The sequence below is a fragment of the Microcaecilia unicolor genome, chromosome 1, assembly GCF_901765095.1.
Source record: "Microcaecilia unicolor chromosome 1, aMicUni1.1, whole genome shotgun sequence".
NCBI classification, from domain to species: domain Eukaryota; kingdom Metazoa; phylum Chordata; class Amphibia; order Gymnophiona; family Siphonopidae; genus Microcaecilia; species Microcaecilia unicolor.
Window position 1 is genome coordinate 645,974,093 of NC_044031.1, and position 15,707 is coordinate 645,989,799.

At 49.3% G+C, this 15,707-nt stretch overlaps 1 protein-coding gene across 5 annotated transcripts in view; it reads right to left on the reverse strand.

The window, feature by feature from the left end:
* Window positions 1–15,707, reverse strand: part of VPS37C (VPS37C subunit of ESCRT-I) — a 50,556-nt gene that overhangs the window by 8,597 nt on the left and 26,252 nt on the right. For all 5 annotated transcript variants that reach the window (XM_030222345.1, XM_030222334.1, XM_030222324.1 and 2 more), the window contains exons 4-5: window positions 8,193–8,364; window positions 6,411–6,493 (exon numbers count right to left, since the gene is read on the reverse strand). In XM_030222345.1, the coding sequence (XP_030078205.1) occupies window positions 6,411–6,493; window positions 8,193–8,364 (255 nt within the window). The remainder of the gene's footprint in view (window positions 1–6,410; window positions 6,494–8,192; window positions 8,365–15,707) is intronic.

Sequence of the window (15,707 nt, forward strand, 5' to 3'; positions counted from 1 at the left end):
GTTATAGGGTAGTCAGAAGTCAGAACTTTTCAACTCCATCTGCTGGTAGGAATGCATAATTCAAATGTCTGGACAAGTCTGGAGGGATGCTAAGGAAGGAAAAATTAGTTAATTACCTAATAATTTTATTTCCTTTAGTCCCAAGGGATCAGTCCAGACAAATGGGTTGTGACCATCTGCCAGCAGGTGGAGACTGAGAACTCTAATGAGTTGTGCCTCATAAGCTCCTGTGCTTAGCAACCAAGCCAGCGGTGAGTGACTTCTAGAGAAAAAAACTCCAGCCTCTAGATAGAAAAATAACTATGAAATAAAGGGCAAAACTTGTGCCTTAGAAATAACAGAACCAGAACAACAAGAATACCCAAAATTACATAGAACCCAGAAAAACGGAAACCATCAAAAAAGGGCGGACTCTGGACTGATCCTTTGGGACCAGACTAAAGGAAAAGGAAATTATCAGGTAATTAATTTTTCCTTCCATTACGTCCCAAGGATCAGCCTAGACAAATGGGATGTACAAAAGCAATCCTTAAGGGGGGAGGGACTGCGATATCCCTGCAGTGAGAATCCTGGTCAAGCAGACATATCCAAACAGTAATACTTAAAGGAATGAGAAGATGACATCGCTGACTGACAGATTTCTGCCAACAAAACTGCCCTAAACTCTGCCAAAAAAGTCACCAAAGACCTGGTAGAATGATCCTTGATGTGCATAGGAGCAGATCTACTCCTAAGAATGTAAGCCAAAGAAACAGCCTCCTTAAGCCATCGAGCCACTGTCGCTCTGGAGGCCAGCATACCCTTACAGGGTCCCACAAAGAGGAGAAAAAGATGATCAGACTTCCTGAAATCATTGGTAGCATAGCGCATAAGGACGCGCTTCACATCCAACAGTCGCAGGGAAGCGTATTCGGCAGAATAGACCTCCCTGGACAAAAGAATTAAGAAACAGTCTGATTGACATGAAAAGGAGATATAATCTTCAGCAAAAAGGATAGAACTGTCTATATGGAAACTCTGTCAGAAAAGCGGAGAAAGGGATCCCTGCAAGAAAGAGCTTGAAGCTCTGAAACTCTCTGTGTCAACGAAATGGTAACTAGAAATACTGCCTTTAAACAAACATAGAAACATGATGGCAGATAAGGGCCAAAAAGCCCATCTAGTCTGTCCTTCCTCAGTAACCACTAACGCCTCCTTTTCCTAAGGGATCCCATATGCCTGTCCCATACTTTCTTAAATTCTGACACAGCCTTCGTCTCCACTACCTCCACTGGGAAGCCATTTCATGCATCCACCACCCTTTCTGAGAAGAAGTGTTTTCTTAGATTCCTCCTAAGTGTATTTCCTCTCAACTTCTTCCTATGCCCTCTCATTCCATGGTTTTCCTTCATTTGAAAAAGGCTCACCTCCTGTTCATTGATGCCACCGAAGTATTTAAACGTCTCTATCATATCCCCTCTCTCCCGCCTCTCTTCCAGCGTATACATGTTGAGGTTTATAAGCCTGTGCCCATATGATGGAGACCACTTACCAATTTTGTAATCAACCTCTGGACAGACTCCATTCTCTTTATATCTTTCTGTAGGTGCGGTCTCCAGAATTACAAACAGTACTCTAAATGGGGCCTCACCAAAGGGGCACTATCACCTCTTTTTTTTTTTTTGCTGGTCATCCCTCTCCTTATGCACCCAAGCATCTTCCTGGCTTTGACCGTTGCCTGTTCTACCTGTTTGGCCATCTTAAGGTCATCAGACACAATCATCCCCAATTCCCGCTCTTCTTTCATATACAGAAGCACTTCACCCCTGATATGGTCATCAGACACAATCATCCCCAAGTCCTGCTCTTCTTTCGTATACAGAAGCACTTCACCCCCAATATGGTACCGTGCCCTTGGATACTTGTAACACGAGTGCATGACTTTGCATTTCTTAGCATTAAATTTTAGTTGCCAATTATCAGACCACTCTTCAAGTTTTGCCACATCTTTCCTCATGTCATCCACACCCTCTGAGGTGTCAACCCTATTACAGAGTTTGGTATCATCCACAAAGAGACAAACCTTATCAGACAGTCCTTTTCACAATATCACTCACAAAGATGTTAAAAAGAGCCAGCCCAAAGACCAATCCCTATGGTACACCACTGATAACATCCCTACCCTCAGAGCAAGTTCCATTTACCACTACCCTCTGTTTCCTCCCATTTAGCCAGTTTATCACTTTAGGTCCCATACTGAGGGCACTCAGTTTATTAATCAGTCAACTGTGCAGAACCGTGTCAAAGGCTTTATTAAAATCCAAGCATACCACATCTAGCATCCCTCCCACGTCTGTTTGGTCACACAGTCAAAGAAATCAATTAGATTCGTATGACATGACCTGCGTCTGGTGAAGCCATGCTGTCTTGGGTCCTGCAAGCCATTCGATTCGAGACACCTCAAGATCCTCTGCTTTAGTAGCATATTTCCATTAGTTTACTCACCACTGAAGTCAGACTGACAGGTCTGTAATTCCCAACCTCCTCTTTACTTCTGCTCTTGTGCAGAGGGACCACACCCGCCTTTCTCCAGTCTTCTGGGACCGCACCAGACTCTAGGGAAACATTGAAAAGGTCAGACAGCGGAGCTGCAAGGACATCTCCTAGTTCCTTGAGTACCCTCGGATATATCCCATCAGGCCCCATCGCTTTGTCTACTTTTAGTTTAGCTAGTTCTTCACAGTCTTCTAAGAATCGGTTCAGGTTTACCATACATTCATCCCTATTAGCGTTTGTTTTCTGCGGTCCTACACCCGGCTTTTCAACCATGAACACAGAACAGAAGTAATTATTAAGCAGTTCAGCTTTATCCTTATTGGATTCTACATATTCCTCCCCCGCTACTTTGAGCCTCACAATGTTATTATGGCACTGCCTCCTGTCACTTACATATCTGAAAAACGTCTTGTCTCCCAATTATACTGTATCAGCTATCTTTTCCTCCATTTGCTGCTTGGCTTCCTTGACAGCTTTTCCAGCTTCTCTTAGCTTTTCTAGGTATTTCTGCCCGTCTTCCTCTTTCTGAGTTGTCTTGTATTGTACGAAGGCTATCCTTTATTCCCGTATCTTATCTTCTTTTTCTCTTACTTTTATGTAATTTTCTAACATAAAGGTTTGTCGCCTTTAAAATGGCTCCTTTCAGTTTTGCCCACTGCTGATCTACTTCCTTCAGCTGTTCCTATTTAACTAACTCTTCTTTGAGAAATTCCCCCATCTTGGCAAAGTTAGTTCTTTTAAAATCTAGGATCTTCAATCTTGAAAAAGCCCTCTCCTCCTTTAATATTGAACTACACCATTCAGTGATCACTAGATGCCAAATGATCTCCCACCATAACATCAGAAACATTGTCCCCGTTTGTAAGCACTAGGTCTAGAATAGCTCCATCCTGCATCGGTTCCATCACCCACTGCTGAAACAATTGTTTCTGTAGAGAATCCAAGATCTCTTTGCTTCTAGATGACCTCACAGCAGGGACGCCCCAATTGACATCCAGCATATTAAAATCATCCATCAGTAGTACTTCCCCCTTCCTAGCTATCTTGTGGATGTCTTCATTTAAGTCTCCAGTCAATTCTTCTGACTGTGAAGGTGACCTGTATATTACACCAATGTAAATATATTTTCCTTTTCCTCTTGCCAGTTTAACCCATACATCCTGCAGTTCTGTCACTTTAATATTATTCTTCACATATAATGCCAGTCCTCCACTCCTACCCTGTCCTTCCTGAATAGATTATAGCCAGGTATAGCTATATCCCAGTCATGGTTCTCCGTGAACGCCACTAAATCCAAGTCTGCTTCTATCATTGCAGCTTCTAGATTGGGATATTTGTTTCCCACACTATGGACACTGACATACAAGGCTCTCCAGATGTTGCTTTTTCCCCCACTTTCTATAAGGATATTTGATGGCTCACCATCCTGAGGTGTATTAATGACTATGGGGCTTTTCTCACCCATCCCCAGCAAATTTAGTTTAAAGCCCTCTTTAGTACATTAGCCAGTCTGGTACTGAAGACACTTTGCCCTTTCCTTGAAAGATGAACACCATCACCGCTCAGTAGCTCTTGGAAAATCATCCCAGGGTCCAGGAAACTGAAGCACTCGCGTCTGCACCATCCATATATTTAGCTCCAGGATGCGAGTTTCCTTCATTCAGCCTTTACCTTCAATGGGAAGGATCGATGAGAACACTGCCTGAGAACCTAGGCGCTTCACCTTCTGGCCCAGAGCCATGAAGCCCCATTTGATATGTTCAATAGGATACCTAGCAGTATCATTTGTGCCAAAATGGATGAGCAGTATAGGACAGTGGCCACCAGGCTTGATGAGTCTAGGCAATCTTTCCGCTACATCTCAAATCTTGGCACCAGGCAGACAGCACCCATCCCTTGACATCATGTCTGGTCTGCAGATGGGCGCCTCAGTACCCCGAAGAAGAGAATCACCAACCACCACTACCTTTTGCTTCTTACTGGCCACCAATCCGGCGTCTTTGGGATTTTTGATTGTTGTTTCCTCCTGTTCCTGAGTTGTTTTAATTTCTCTGGCCTCCAGGGCTGTGAACCGATTCTTCAGTTCTACAGTTGGGGGGGTTGATTTTGCAGATCTGGTGACCTGTGTGCAGCTGTTCTCTTTTTGCACATCTTCTGTCCCTTTGCTGGAGATCCCCAATGTTTCAACATGTGTCTCTGGGATGAATTTCTGGTTGTCACAGATGCTTCTTAGTCTTGCCACCTCCTCTCTTAGTTTTTGTACTTTTTTCATGAGGGAATAAATGTGCATGCATTTATCACATGAAACTAGAATCTTGCCTTGGGCTAAGCATTCAGTCTGGACAGAAGCAGAAGCAGCAATGAGAGCTGCAGCTCTAGGAGCACGATGTTTCCTTGTCATATTTCAAATGCAGGAGTTGTTTGTACCTGTGGATAAAAAGAAATGAAGGGCCTGCCAAGGTCCCCTAATAACTAAAAAGAGTATTACTTGTTACCTTCTTAACGTGAGGGTAAAAGCGAAGCCTAGAGGAAGCTGATTTTCTTAAATGAAAAGAGAAAGTAAACTAATATCCTTGTCTTAGATGTATATAAAGGACCAACAAGAGTCCTTTAAGATCTTTGATAGTTGCCGAATGAAGGGGCTCAACGAGGGACGACTGATGAGCCTTGAGAACCACTTGAAGAATCCACAGAGGACAAATATTGCAGAGAGGAAGACGCAGATGAGCGACTCCCTTGAGGAATCGTACTATATCAGGGTGAGCATCCAATGAGGCATTCTGTATCTTGCCTCTATGACACGTCAACGCTGCCACCTGAATCTTGAGTGAATTGAGCCAAGCCTTTTTTTAATCCCTCCTGAAGGATAAAATTTGAGACAAGGAAGCACAAAATGGAGAAACACCATTCTGTGCAGACCAGTTCTCAAAACGTCTCCACATTCTAGCATACGATGAAGTGGACCGCTTTTGGGCTTGCAGAAAAGTAGTAAAAACATCAACTAAGCCCTCTCAAAAGCTAGGCCTCAAGACCAAAGCAGGAGGTATCTTCCTTAAGTACTGGACCTTGGTGCAATAAACCCATTTGTGGAGGAAGAGTCAACCAAGGAGCGATCTGAAGATGGAATACTGACGGCCAAAGTAGGCAACAGTGGCATGTCCATAGAAGTAAAGCAAAGCGTGCAGGAACCGGAAGCTGAGACCTTATCCCTGCAGTGCGCACAAGACTTAATAGGCTCAGACATAGAGAATAATAAATATACTCACAGAAAACAGCCAGTCTTGTGGACTCCAAGGCACTGAAGCCCCACAATCTTCCCACAGCACAAGCACTTTTTTTTTTTTAAAGATAGAGGCAGGAGAAAATGAGAAGCAAAGACTGAGATAAAGAGGTAGAAAGTGGCAACAGGGGAGCAGGGAGGGTCCTAGACCACTAGGTTTACACTTGAGGAACAGGATATTCTCAACCCCAAACTCAACTGAACCTACAAGCAGGACAGGCCGCACAGAAGCCACCTCAGCGCAAGGAGCTGCAATCCCACCTGCTGGGGATAGAGAATACTGGCTTGGTTGCTAAGCGCAGGAGCTTATGAGGCACAACTCATTAGAGTTCTCTATCTCCACCTGCTGGCAAATGGTCACAACCCATTTGTCTGGACTGATCCTTGGGATGTAATGGAATGCAGGTTTCCACCTGTGCCGGAGCCCTGAGCCACCCAGTCCTAGATGTGAGAGACCCTGTATCTCTGTACCAGTCCCTTCAACCATCCCACACCGTCTAATGACAGAAATGTATAGCCCCACACAATTCTTCATCCCCTCCAGCTGCAAGGTTTAATGAAAAGGGAAAAGCAAGAACTTAAAACTCAAACTGACATCGGATTCCTCTTCAGTTTTACTTCCTTCACGTTGCATATAGGACAAAATAGATTCTGGTCTCAATGGGCCAAGAAGTGTTTCTGGTAGAGATAAAGACATAAAAACAGGACATTTCAATAGAACCCGCAGCATAAGAGATCTGATATACAAACGCTTTGTAATAATAAAAGCTCTTTGGTTATGAAAACTCCCACCCTGTGCTGACATTGCAGTTCCTGATGGGCATAAGTTCCTCTGGAGCCTGGAGGGGCTTTCCAGACCAGACAATGTCACAGCAGATCACAGGAAGAGAACATACTCACTCAGAAGCTGCTGAGGAACAAAATGGAACTGATAGGAATTACTGGGAAGACATATAAAGATCTGTAATTGGGACTGGAAATGGGAGAAAGGCAGTTTTATACAAAATAATGCAGCAGCCTGATTTCTATATGGTTAGGAGTCTGTGACACTATCCTGCTTATTTTCAAAGGAGATCGCTGGCCATCTTCCGACACAAATCGGGAGATGGCCGGCTATCTCCTGAACCCGGCCAAATCGGTATAATCGAAAGCCGATTTTGGCCGGCTCCAACTGCTTTCCGTCGTAGAGCTGGCCAAAGTTAAAGGGGGCGTTTCCGCAGGGTATGGAAGGCGGGACGGGGGCATGGTTATGAGATGGCCAGCTTCGGCCGATAATGGAAAAAAGAAGGCCGGCTCTGATAAGCACTTCCCCGGCTTCACTTGGTCCATTTATTTTTAGGACCAAGCCTCACAAAAGTGCCCCACCTGAGCAGATGACTACCGGAGGGAATCGGGGATGACCTCCCCTTACTCCCCCCCAGTGGTCACCAACCCACTCCCACCCAAAAAAAAATTCATTTTTTTTGCCAGCCTCAAATGTCATACCCAGCTCCATGACAGCAGTATGCAGGTCCCTGGAGCAGTTTTTAGTGGGTGCAGTGCACTTCAGGCAGGCGGACCCAGGCCCATCCCCTCCCTACCTGTTACACTTGTGGTGGTAAACGGGAGCCCTCCAAACCCCGCCCCAAAACCCACTGTACCCACATGTAGGTGCCCCCCTTCACCCCTTAGGGCTATGGTAGTGTTGTACAGTTGGGTGTAGTGGGTTTTGGGGGGGATTTGGGGCTCAGCACACAAGTTAAGGGAGGTATGCACCTGGAAGCAATTTTTAAGTCCACTGCAGTGCCCCCTAGGGTGCTCGGTTGGTGTCCTGGCACGTGAGGGGGACCAGTGCATTACAAATGCTGGCTCCTCCCATGACCAAATGCCTTGGATTTGGCCGGGTTTGAGATGACCAGCATTGGTTTCCATTATCGGTGAAAACCGATGCCGGCCATCTCAAACCCGGCCATCTCTGACATTTGGCCGGCCTCAACCGTATTATCGAAACGAAAGATGGCCGGCCATCTTTTTTGATAATATGGTTCGGGACCGCTGTTTGCGGCGCCGGCCATCTTCGTTCGATTATGCTCCTCTATGTGGTATCCAAGTCTGCGATGGGAGAACTGAAAGGCCTCTGTAGCACTACATGCTATAGCAGTGGTCCCAAACTTGTCCTATGGACTCCCAGCTTGTTAGGTTAGGATATCCATGATGAGTATTCATGAGAAAACCAACAGTATCTTTCATGTAGGAAACTGACATTAGCTTCAATAGGCCAATGAAGGCTGGGTGTTCTGGAAGGTAATATCCTTCCTACTCTCTTTCCCTTCTTGTATTATGTTTTTTTCAGTGGGTCATATCTTTTTTTTGTTTGGTACTCTAACCAGGTCATTACCTAGTTTGCTCCTTTTCCCCTTAAACTGGGTGAGCAGATCACAGAGTTGCTGGTATTTTTCAGAAAGGCTGATACGGCCAGAATCAAGACGTGGCTTGAACTCCAAATTCTGCTCTGCCAAGCTTCGGTTTGTAGCCAAAGCCATCTCTTTCTCCAGCTGCAGGCTCTGAACCTGAAACAGGGCGTGAAAGAGGGAGAAGGAGAGAGGGTGAGAGATATTAATAGTGGAAAAGAAACAAAGCACAAAAGAGGATCAGGGAGAAGGAATGAGAACAGAAAAGAAATGTTAAAAATGCAAAAAAAAAAAAAAAGAAGAATAAGACTGAAAAAGCGAAAGGTGAAAAAAAAGGAAACAGTAAGAGAAGACAAAGAACTAAACAAGAACAAACAAAGAAAAAAAGAATTCAAAGTGATGCCTTTTTACTGGGCTAACATATTTTCCGACTAGCTTACAGGAACTAAAGCGAATGCTACATACCTGTAGAAGGTATTCTCCGAGGACAGCAGGCTGATTGTTCTCACTGATGGGTGACGTCCACGGCAGCCCCTCCAATCGGAAACTTCACTAGCAAAGTCCTTTGCTAGCCCTCGCGCGCCCGCGCGCACCGCGCATGCGCGGCCGTCTTCCCGCCCGAAACCGGCTCGAGCCGGCCAGTCCAGTATGTAGCAAGACAATACACTTCAAGGGAAGACACAACTCCAAAGGGGAGGCGGGCGGGTTGGTGAGAACAATCAGCCTGCTGTCCTCGGAGAATACCTTCTACAGGTATGTAGCATTCGCTTTCTCCGAGGACAAGCAGGCTGCTTGTTCTCACTGATGGGGTATCCCTAGCCCCCAGGCTCACTCAAAACAACAACCATGGTCAATTGGGCCTCGCAACGGCGAGGACATAACTGAGATTGACCTAAAAAATTTACCAACTAACTGAGAGTGTAGCCTGGAACAGAACAAACAGGGCCCTCGGGGGGTGGAGTTGGATCCTAAAGCCCAAACAGGTTCTGAAGAACTGACTGCCCGAACCGACTGTCGCGTCGGGTATCCTGCTGCAGGCAGTAATGAGATGTGAATGTGTGGACAGATGACCACGTCGCAGCTTTGCAAATTTCTTCAATGGAGGCTGACTTCAAGTGGGCTACCGACGCAGCCATGGCTCTAACATTATGAGCCGTGACATGACCCTCAAGAGCCAGCCCCGCCTGGGCGTAAGTGAAGGAAATGCAATCTGCTAGCCAATTGGATATGGTGCGTTTCCCTACAGCCACTCCCCTCCTATTGGGATCAAAAGAAACAAACAATTGGGCGGACTGTCTGTGGGGCTGTGTCCGCTCCAGGTAGAAGGCCAATGCTCTCTTGCAGTCCAATGTGTGCAGCTGACGTTCAGCAGGGCAGGAATGAGGACGGGGAAAGAATGTTGGCAAGACAATTGACTGGTTCAGATGGAACTCCGACACGACCTTTGGCAGAAACTTAGGGTGAGTGCGGAGGACTACTCTGTTGTGATGAAATTTGGTGTAAGGGGCCTGGGCTACCAGGGCCTGAAGCTCACTGACTCTACGAGCCGAAGTAACTGCCACCAAGAAAATGACCTTCCAGGTCAAGTACTTCGGATGGCAGGAATTCAGTGGCTCGAAAGGAGGTTTCATCAGCTGGGTGAGAACGACATTGAGATCCCATGACACTGTAGGAGGCTTGACAGGGGGCTTTGACAAAAGCAAACCTCTCATGAAGCGAACAACTAAAGGCTGTCCTGAGATCGGCTTACCTTCCACTTGGTAATGGTATGCACTGATTGCACTAAGGTGAACCCTTACGGAGTTGGTCTTCAGACCAGACTCAGACAAGTGCAGAAGGTATTCAAGCAGGGTCTGTGTAGGACAAGAGCGAGGTTCTAGGGCCTTGCTGTCACACCAGACGGCAAACCTCCTCCAATGAAAGAAGTAACTTCTCTTAGTGGAGTCTTTCCTGGAAGCAAGCAAGATGCGGGAGACACCCTCTGGCAGACCCAAAGAGGCAAAGTCTACGCCCTCAACATCCAGGCCGTGAGAGCCAGGGACTGGAGGTTGGGATGCAGAAGAGCCCCTTCGTCCTGCGTGATGAGGGTCGGAAAACACTCCAATCTCCACGGTTCTTCGGAGGATAACTCCAGAAGAAGAGGGAACCAGATCTGACGCGGCCAAAAGGGAGCAATCAGAATCATGGTGCCTCGGTCTTGCTTGAGTTTCAACAAAGTCTTCCCCACCAGAGGAATGGGAGGATAAGCATACAGCAGACCTTCCCCCCAATCCAGGAGGAAGGCATCCGACGCCAGTCTGCCGTGGGCCTGAAGCCTGGAACAGAACTGAGGGACCTTGTGGTTCACTTGAGATGCGAAGAGATCCACCAGGGGGGTGCCCCACGCCTGGAAGATCTGTCGCACCACACGGGAATTGAGCGACCACTCGTGAGGTTGCATAATCCTGCTCAACCTGTCGGCCAGACTGTTGTTTACGCCTGCCAGATATGTGGCTTGGAGCACCATGCCTTGACGGCGAGCCCAGAGCCACATGCTGACGGCTTCCTGACACAGGGGGCGAGATCCGGTGCCCCCCTGCTTGTTGACATAGTACATGGCAACCTGATTGTCTGTCTGAATTTGGATAATTTGGTGGGACAGCCGATCTCTGAAAGCCTTCAGAGCGTTCCAGATCGCTCGCAACTCCAGAAGATTGATCTGTAGATCGCTTTCTTGGAGGGACCACCTTCCTTGGGTGTGAAGCCCATCGACATGAGCTCCCCATCCCAGGAGAGACGCATCCGTGGTCAGCACTTTTTGTGGCTGAGGAATTTGGAAGGGACGTCCCAGAGTCAAATTGGAGCAAATCGTCCACCAATACAGGGATTCGAGAAAACTCGTGGACAGGTGGATCACGTCCTCTAGACCCCCGGCGGCCTGATACCACTGGGAGGCTAGGGTCCATTGAGCAGATCTCATGTGAAGGCGGGCCATGGGAGTCACATGAACTGTGGAGGCCATGTGGCCCAGCAATCTCAACATCTGCCGAGCTGTGATCTGCTGGGACGCTCGCACCCGCGAGACGAGGGACAACAAGTTGTTGGCCCTCGCCTCTGGGAGATAGGCGCGAGCCGTCCGAGAATCCAGCAGGGCTCCGATGAATTCGAGTTTCTGCACTGGGAGAAGATGGGACTTTGGGTAATTTATCACAAACCCCAGTAGCTCCAGGAGGCGAATAGTCATCTGCATGGACTGCAGGGCTCCTGCCTCGGATGTGTTCTTCACCAGCCAATCGTCGAGATATGGGAACACGTGCACCCCCAGCCTGCGAAGCGCCGCTGCTACCACAGCTAGGCACTTTGTGAACACCCTGGGCGCAGAGGCGAGCCCAAAGGGTAGCACACAGTACTGGAAGTGGCGTGTGCCCAGCTGAAATCGCAGATACTGTCTGTGAGCTGGCAGTATCGGGATGTGTGTGTAGGCATCCTTCAAGTCCAGAGAGCATAGCCAATCGTTTTGCTGAATCATGGGGAGAAGGGTGCCCAGGGAAAGCATCCTGAACTTTTCTTTTACGAGATATTTGTTCAGGGCCCTTAGGTCTAGGATGGGACGCATCCCCCCTGTTTTCTTTTCCACAAGGAAGTACCTGGAATAGAATCCCAGCCCTTCTTGCCCGGATGGCACGGGCTCGACCGCATTGGCGCTGAGAAGGGCGGAGAGTTCCTCTGCAAGTACCTGCTTGTGCTGGAAGCTGTAAGACTGAGCTCCCGGTGGACAATTTGGAGGTTTTGAGGCCAAATTGAGGGTGTATCCTTGCCGGACTATTTGGAGAACCCACTGATCGGAGGTTATGAGAGGCCACCTTTGGTGAAAAGCTTTCAACCTCCCTCCGACAGGCAGGTCGCCCGGCACTGACACTTGGATGTCGGCTATGCTCTGCTGGAGCCAGTCAAAAGCTCGCCCCTTGCTTTTGCTGGGGAGCCGCGGGGCCTTGCTGAGTCGCACGCTGCTGACGAGAGCGAGCGCGCTGGGGCTTAGCCTGGGCCGCAGGCTGTCGGGAAGGAGGATTGTACCTACGCTTGCCAGAAGTATAGGGAACAGTCTTCCTTCCCCCGAAAAATCGTCTACCTGTAGAGGTAGAAGCTGAAGGCTGCCGGCGGGCGAACTTGTCGAATGCGGTGTCCCGCTGGTGGAGAGACTCTACCACCTGTTCGACTTTTTCGCCAAAAATGTTATCCGCACGGCAAGGCGAGTCCGCAATCCGCTGCTGGATTCTATTCTCCAGGTCGGCGGCACGCAGCCATGAGAGCCTGCGCATCACCACACCTTGAGCAGCGGCCCTGGACGCAACATCAAAAGTGTCATAAACTCCTCTGGCCAGGAATTTTCTGCACGCCTTCAGCTGCCTGACCACCTCCTGAAAAGGCTTGGCTTGCTCAGGGGGAAGAGCATCAACCAAGCCCGCCAACTGCCGCACATTGTTCCGCATGTGTATGCTCGTGTAGAGCTGGTAAGACTGGATCTTGGACACGAGCATAGAGGAATGGTAGGCCTTCCTCCCAAAGGAGTCTAAGGTTCTAGCGTCCTTGCCCGGGGGCGCCGAAGCATGTTCCCTAGAACTCTTAGCCTTCTTTAGGGCCAAATCCACAACTCCAGAGTCATGAGGCAACTGAGTGCGCATCAGCTCTGGGTCCCCATGGATCCGGTACTGGGACTCGATCTTCTTGGGAATGTGGGGATTAGTTAACGGCTTGGTCCAGTTCGCAAGCAATGTCTTCTTCAGGACATGGTGCAAGGGAACAGTGGACGCTTCCTTAGGTGGAGAAGGATAGTCCAGGAGCTCAAACATTTCAGCCCTGGGCTCGTCCTCCACAACCACCGGGAAGGGGATGGCCGTAGACATCTCCCGGACAAAGGAGGCAAAAGACAGACTCTCGGGAGGAGAAAGCTGTCTCTCAGGAGAGGGAGTGGGATCAGACGGAAGACCCTCAGACTCCTCGTCAGAGAAATATCTGGGATCTTCCTCTTCCTCCCACAAGGCCTCACCCTCGGTGTCAGACACAAGTTCACGGACCTGTGTCTGCAACCTCGCCCTGCTCGACTCCGTGGAACCCCGTCCACGATGGGGGCGTCGAGAGGTAGACTCCCTCGCCCGCATCGGCGAAGCTCCCTCCGCCGACGTAGTCGGGGAGCCTTCCTGGGAGGTGGCCGCGGTCGGCACCGCACGCGGTACCGACGTCGGGGACCTCAACCTGGGCGATGGGCCAGCCGGCGCCACGTTCGACGGTACCGGTGGCGCAAGCACCGCCGGTACCGGAGGGGTAGGGCGCAACAGCTCTCCCAGAATCTCTGGGAGAACGGCCCGGAGGCTCTCGTTTAGAGTGGCTGCAGAGAAAGGCTGAGAGGTCGATGCAGGCGTTGACGTCAGTACCTGTTCCGGGCGTGGAGGCTGTTCCGGGCTGTCCAGAGCGGAGCGCATCGACACCTCCTGAACAGAGGGTGAGCGGTCCTCTCGGTGCCGATGCCTGCTGGGTGCCGAATCCCTCGGCGACCCAGAGCTCTCGGTGCCGACACGGGGAGGAGACCGGTGTCGATGCTTCTTCGATTTCTTCCGAAGCATGTCACCGGAGCTCCCCGGCACCGACGAGGAGGACGTCGAATCCATCCGTCGCTTCCTCGGGGCCGAGACTGAAGAAGGTCGATCTCGGGGGGGCTGTACCGCAGGAGCCCTCAGGGTAGGAGGAGACCCACCCGAGGGCTCACCGCCACCAGCAGGGGAATGGACAGCCCTCACCTGCACTCCACCCGATGCACCACCGTCCGACGACATCCGCAGACGAGGTCCTGGTACCACCGACGTCGATGCAGCTATCCGATGTCTCGGCGCCGATGCAGAGGCCCGATGCCTCGATGCACTCGATGCAGGGGCGGCCGAGAAAGATGGTCTGGACGCTGACGACGTCGATGCACTCGAAGATCCCGGTGCCGATGCCGACGAAGAGCCCGAGAACAACACGTTCCACTGGGCTAGTCTCGCTACCTGAGTCCGCCTTTGAAGCAGGGAACACAGACTGCAGTTCTGAGGGCGGTGCTCGGCCCCCAGACACTGAAGACACGACGAGTGTCGATCAGTGAGCGAGATAACCCGGGCGCACTGGGTGCACTTCTTGAAGCCGCTGGAAGGCTTCGATGTCATGGGCGGAAAAATCACGCCGGCGAAATCAAAAGCCGAAATGGCGAAATTTGAAGCACCAAAATTTAGAGGGAGAAAAAATCTCGACCGAGGCCGAAAAGAGGCCTACCCCGACGACGAAAGAAAACTTACCGGGGCAAAAAGCTGGAAGTACGGGGAGGATTTACACGAAACCCGGCGGGGGGTTTCCGGAGCACTTCCCGACTAAGACAAAGCTTTCCCGAAGGAAAAAGACACGCTCAAAACAAATTGGACGCGCGAGGTCGACTTTCCGGGGCTCGACACGGCGAAAACACGACCGTACCGAGTGCGGACAAAAGAAGACTGGCCGGCTCGAGCCGGTTTCGGGCGGGAAGACGGCCGCGCATGCGCGGTGCGCGCGGGCGCGCGAGGGCTAGCAAAGGACTTTGCTAGTGAAGTTTCCGATTGGAGGGGCTGCCGTGGACGTCACCCATCAGTGAGAACAAGCAGCCTGCTTGTCCTCGGAGAAAGTCCCTTTCCCCAGGTAAGCAAAAAAAAAAATGATATTAAAAATATAAGTGAATAATAAAAGCAATACCTAGGCAAGGGGGATCAGGTGCTTCTACTTCAGTTCGACACCTCAACAGCCTTCGACGCAGTGGATCACGTAAAACTACTAGACTGTCTGAATCAGATTGGAAATACTTGCTAAGTCCTCAAATGGTTCAACGAATTCCTCTCAAACAGAAGCTACTCAGTAAAACAAAACAAAAGCCTTTCCAAATACTGAATTCTGAAATGCAGGGTTCCCAAGGGTCCCCATTCACTCCCATCCTGTTCAACTTAATGTCTTCCCTTAGCTCTATTCACCTGGTATCAAGAGAACAACTACTATCGTACGCAGATGATATCATGTTCCTTCTACCTCTGACATCCTCACACAAAGATCCTACCTGATCGGCAACTATTGGGATGAACACTATCCAGCCTTGAATACCCAAAAGACTAAAATTCTCTGGTTCCGGAATCAAGGAACCGAGGTCTCATCTTCAATAACACTCCCCAATATTATCACCTTCCAAGCTGAATCAGAAGCAAGAGTGCTTGGAGTCATCCTTGATTCATCCCTATCATTCACATGCCATATGAATCAACTATGGAAGAAAACAATGTTTAAAATGAGACTAATTGGGTCATTCTTTACTCATAAAGCCGTTGTGATACTGGTACAAATGCTTATCCAACCACACCTAGACTACTGCAATGCCCTATTTCTTGGTATTAGGAGCAAATATTTTAAAAAACCTACAGATCATAAAGAACACAGCAGCAAGACTAATCTTCAAACTGAACAGATACACCAGTGTC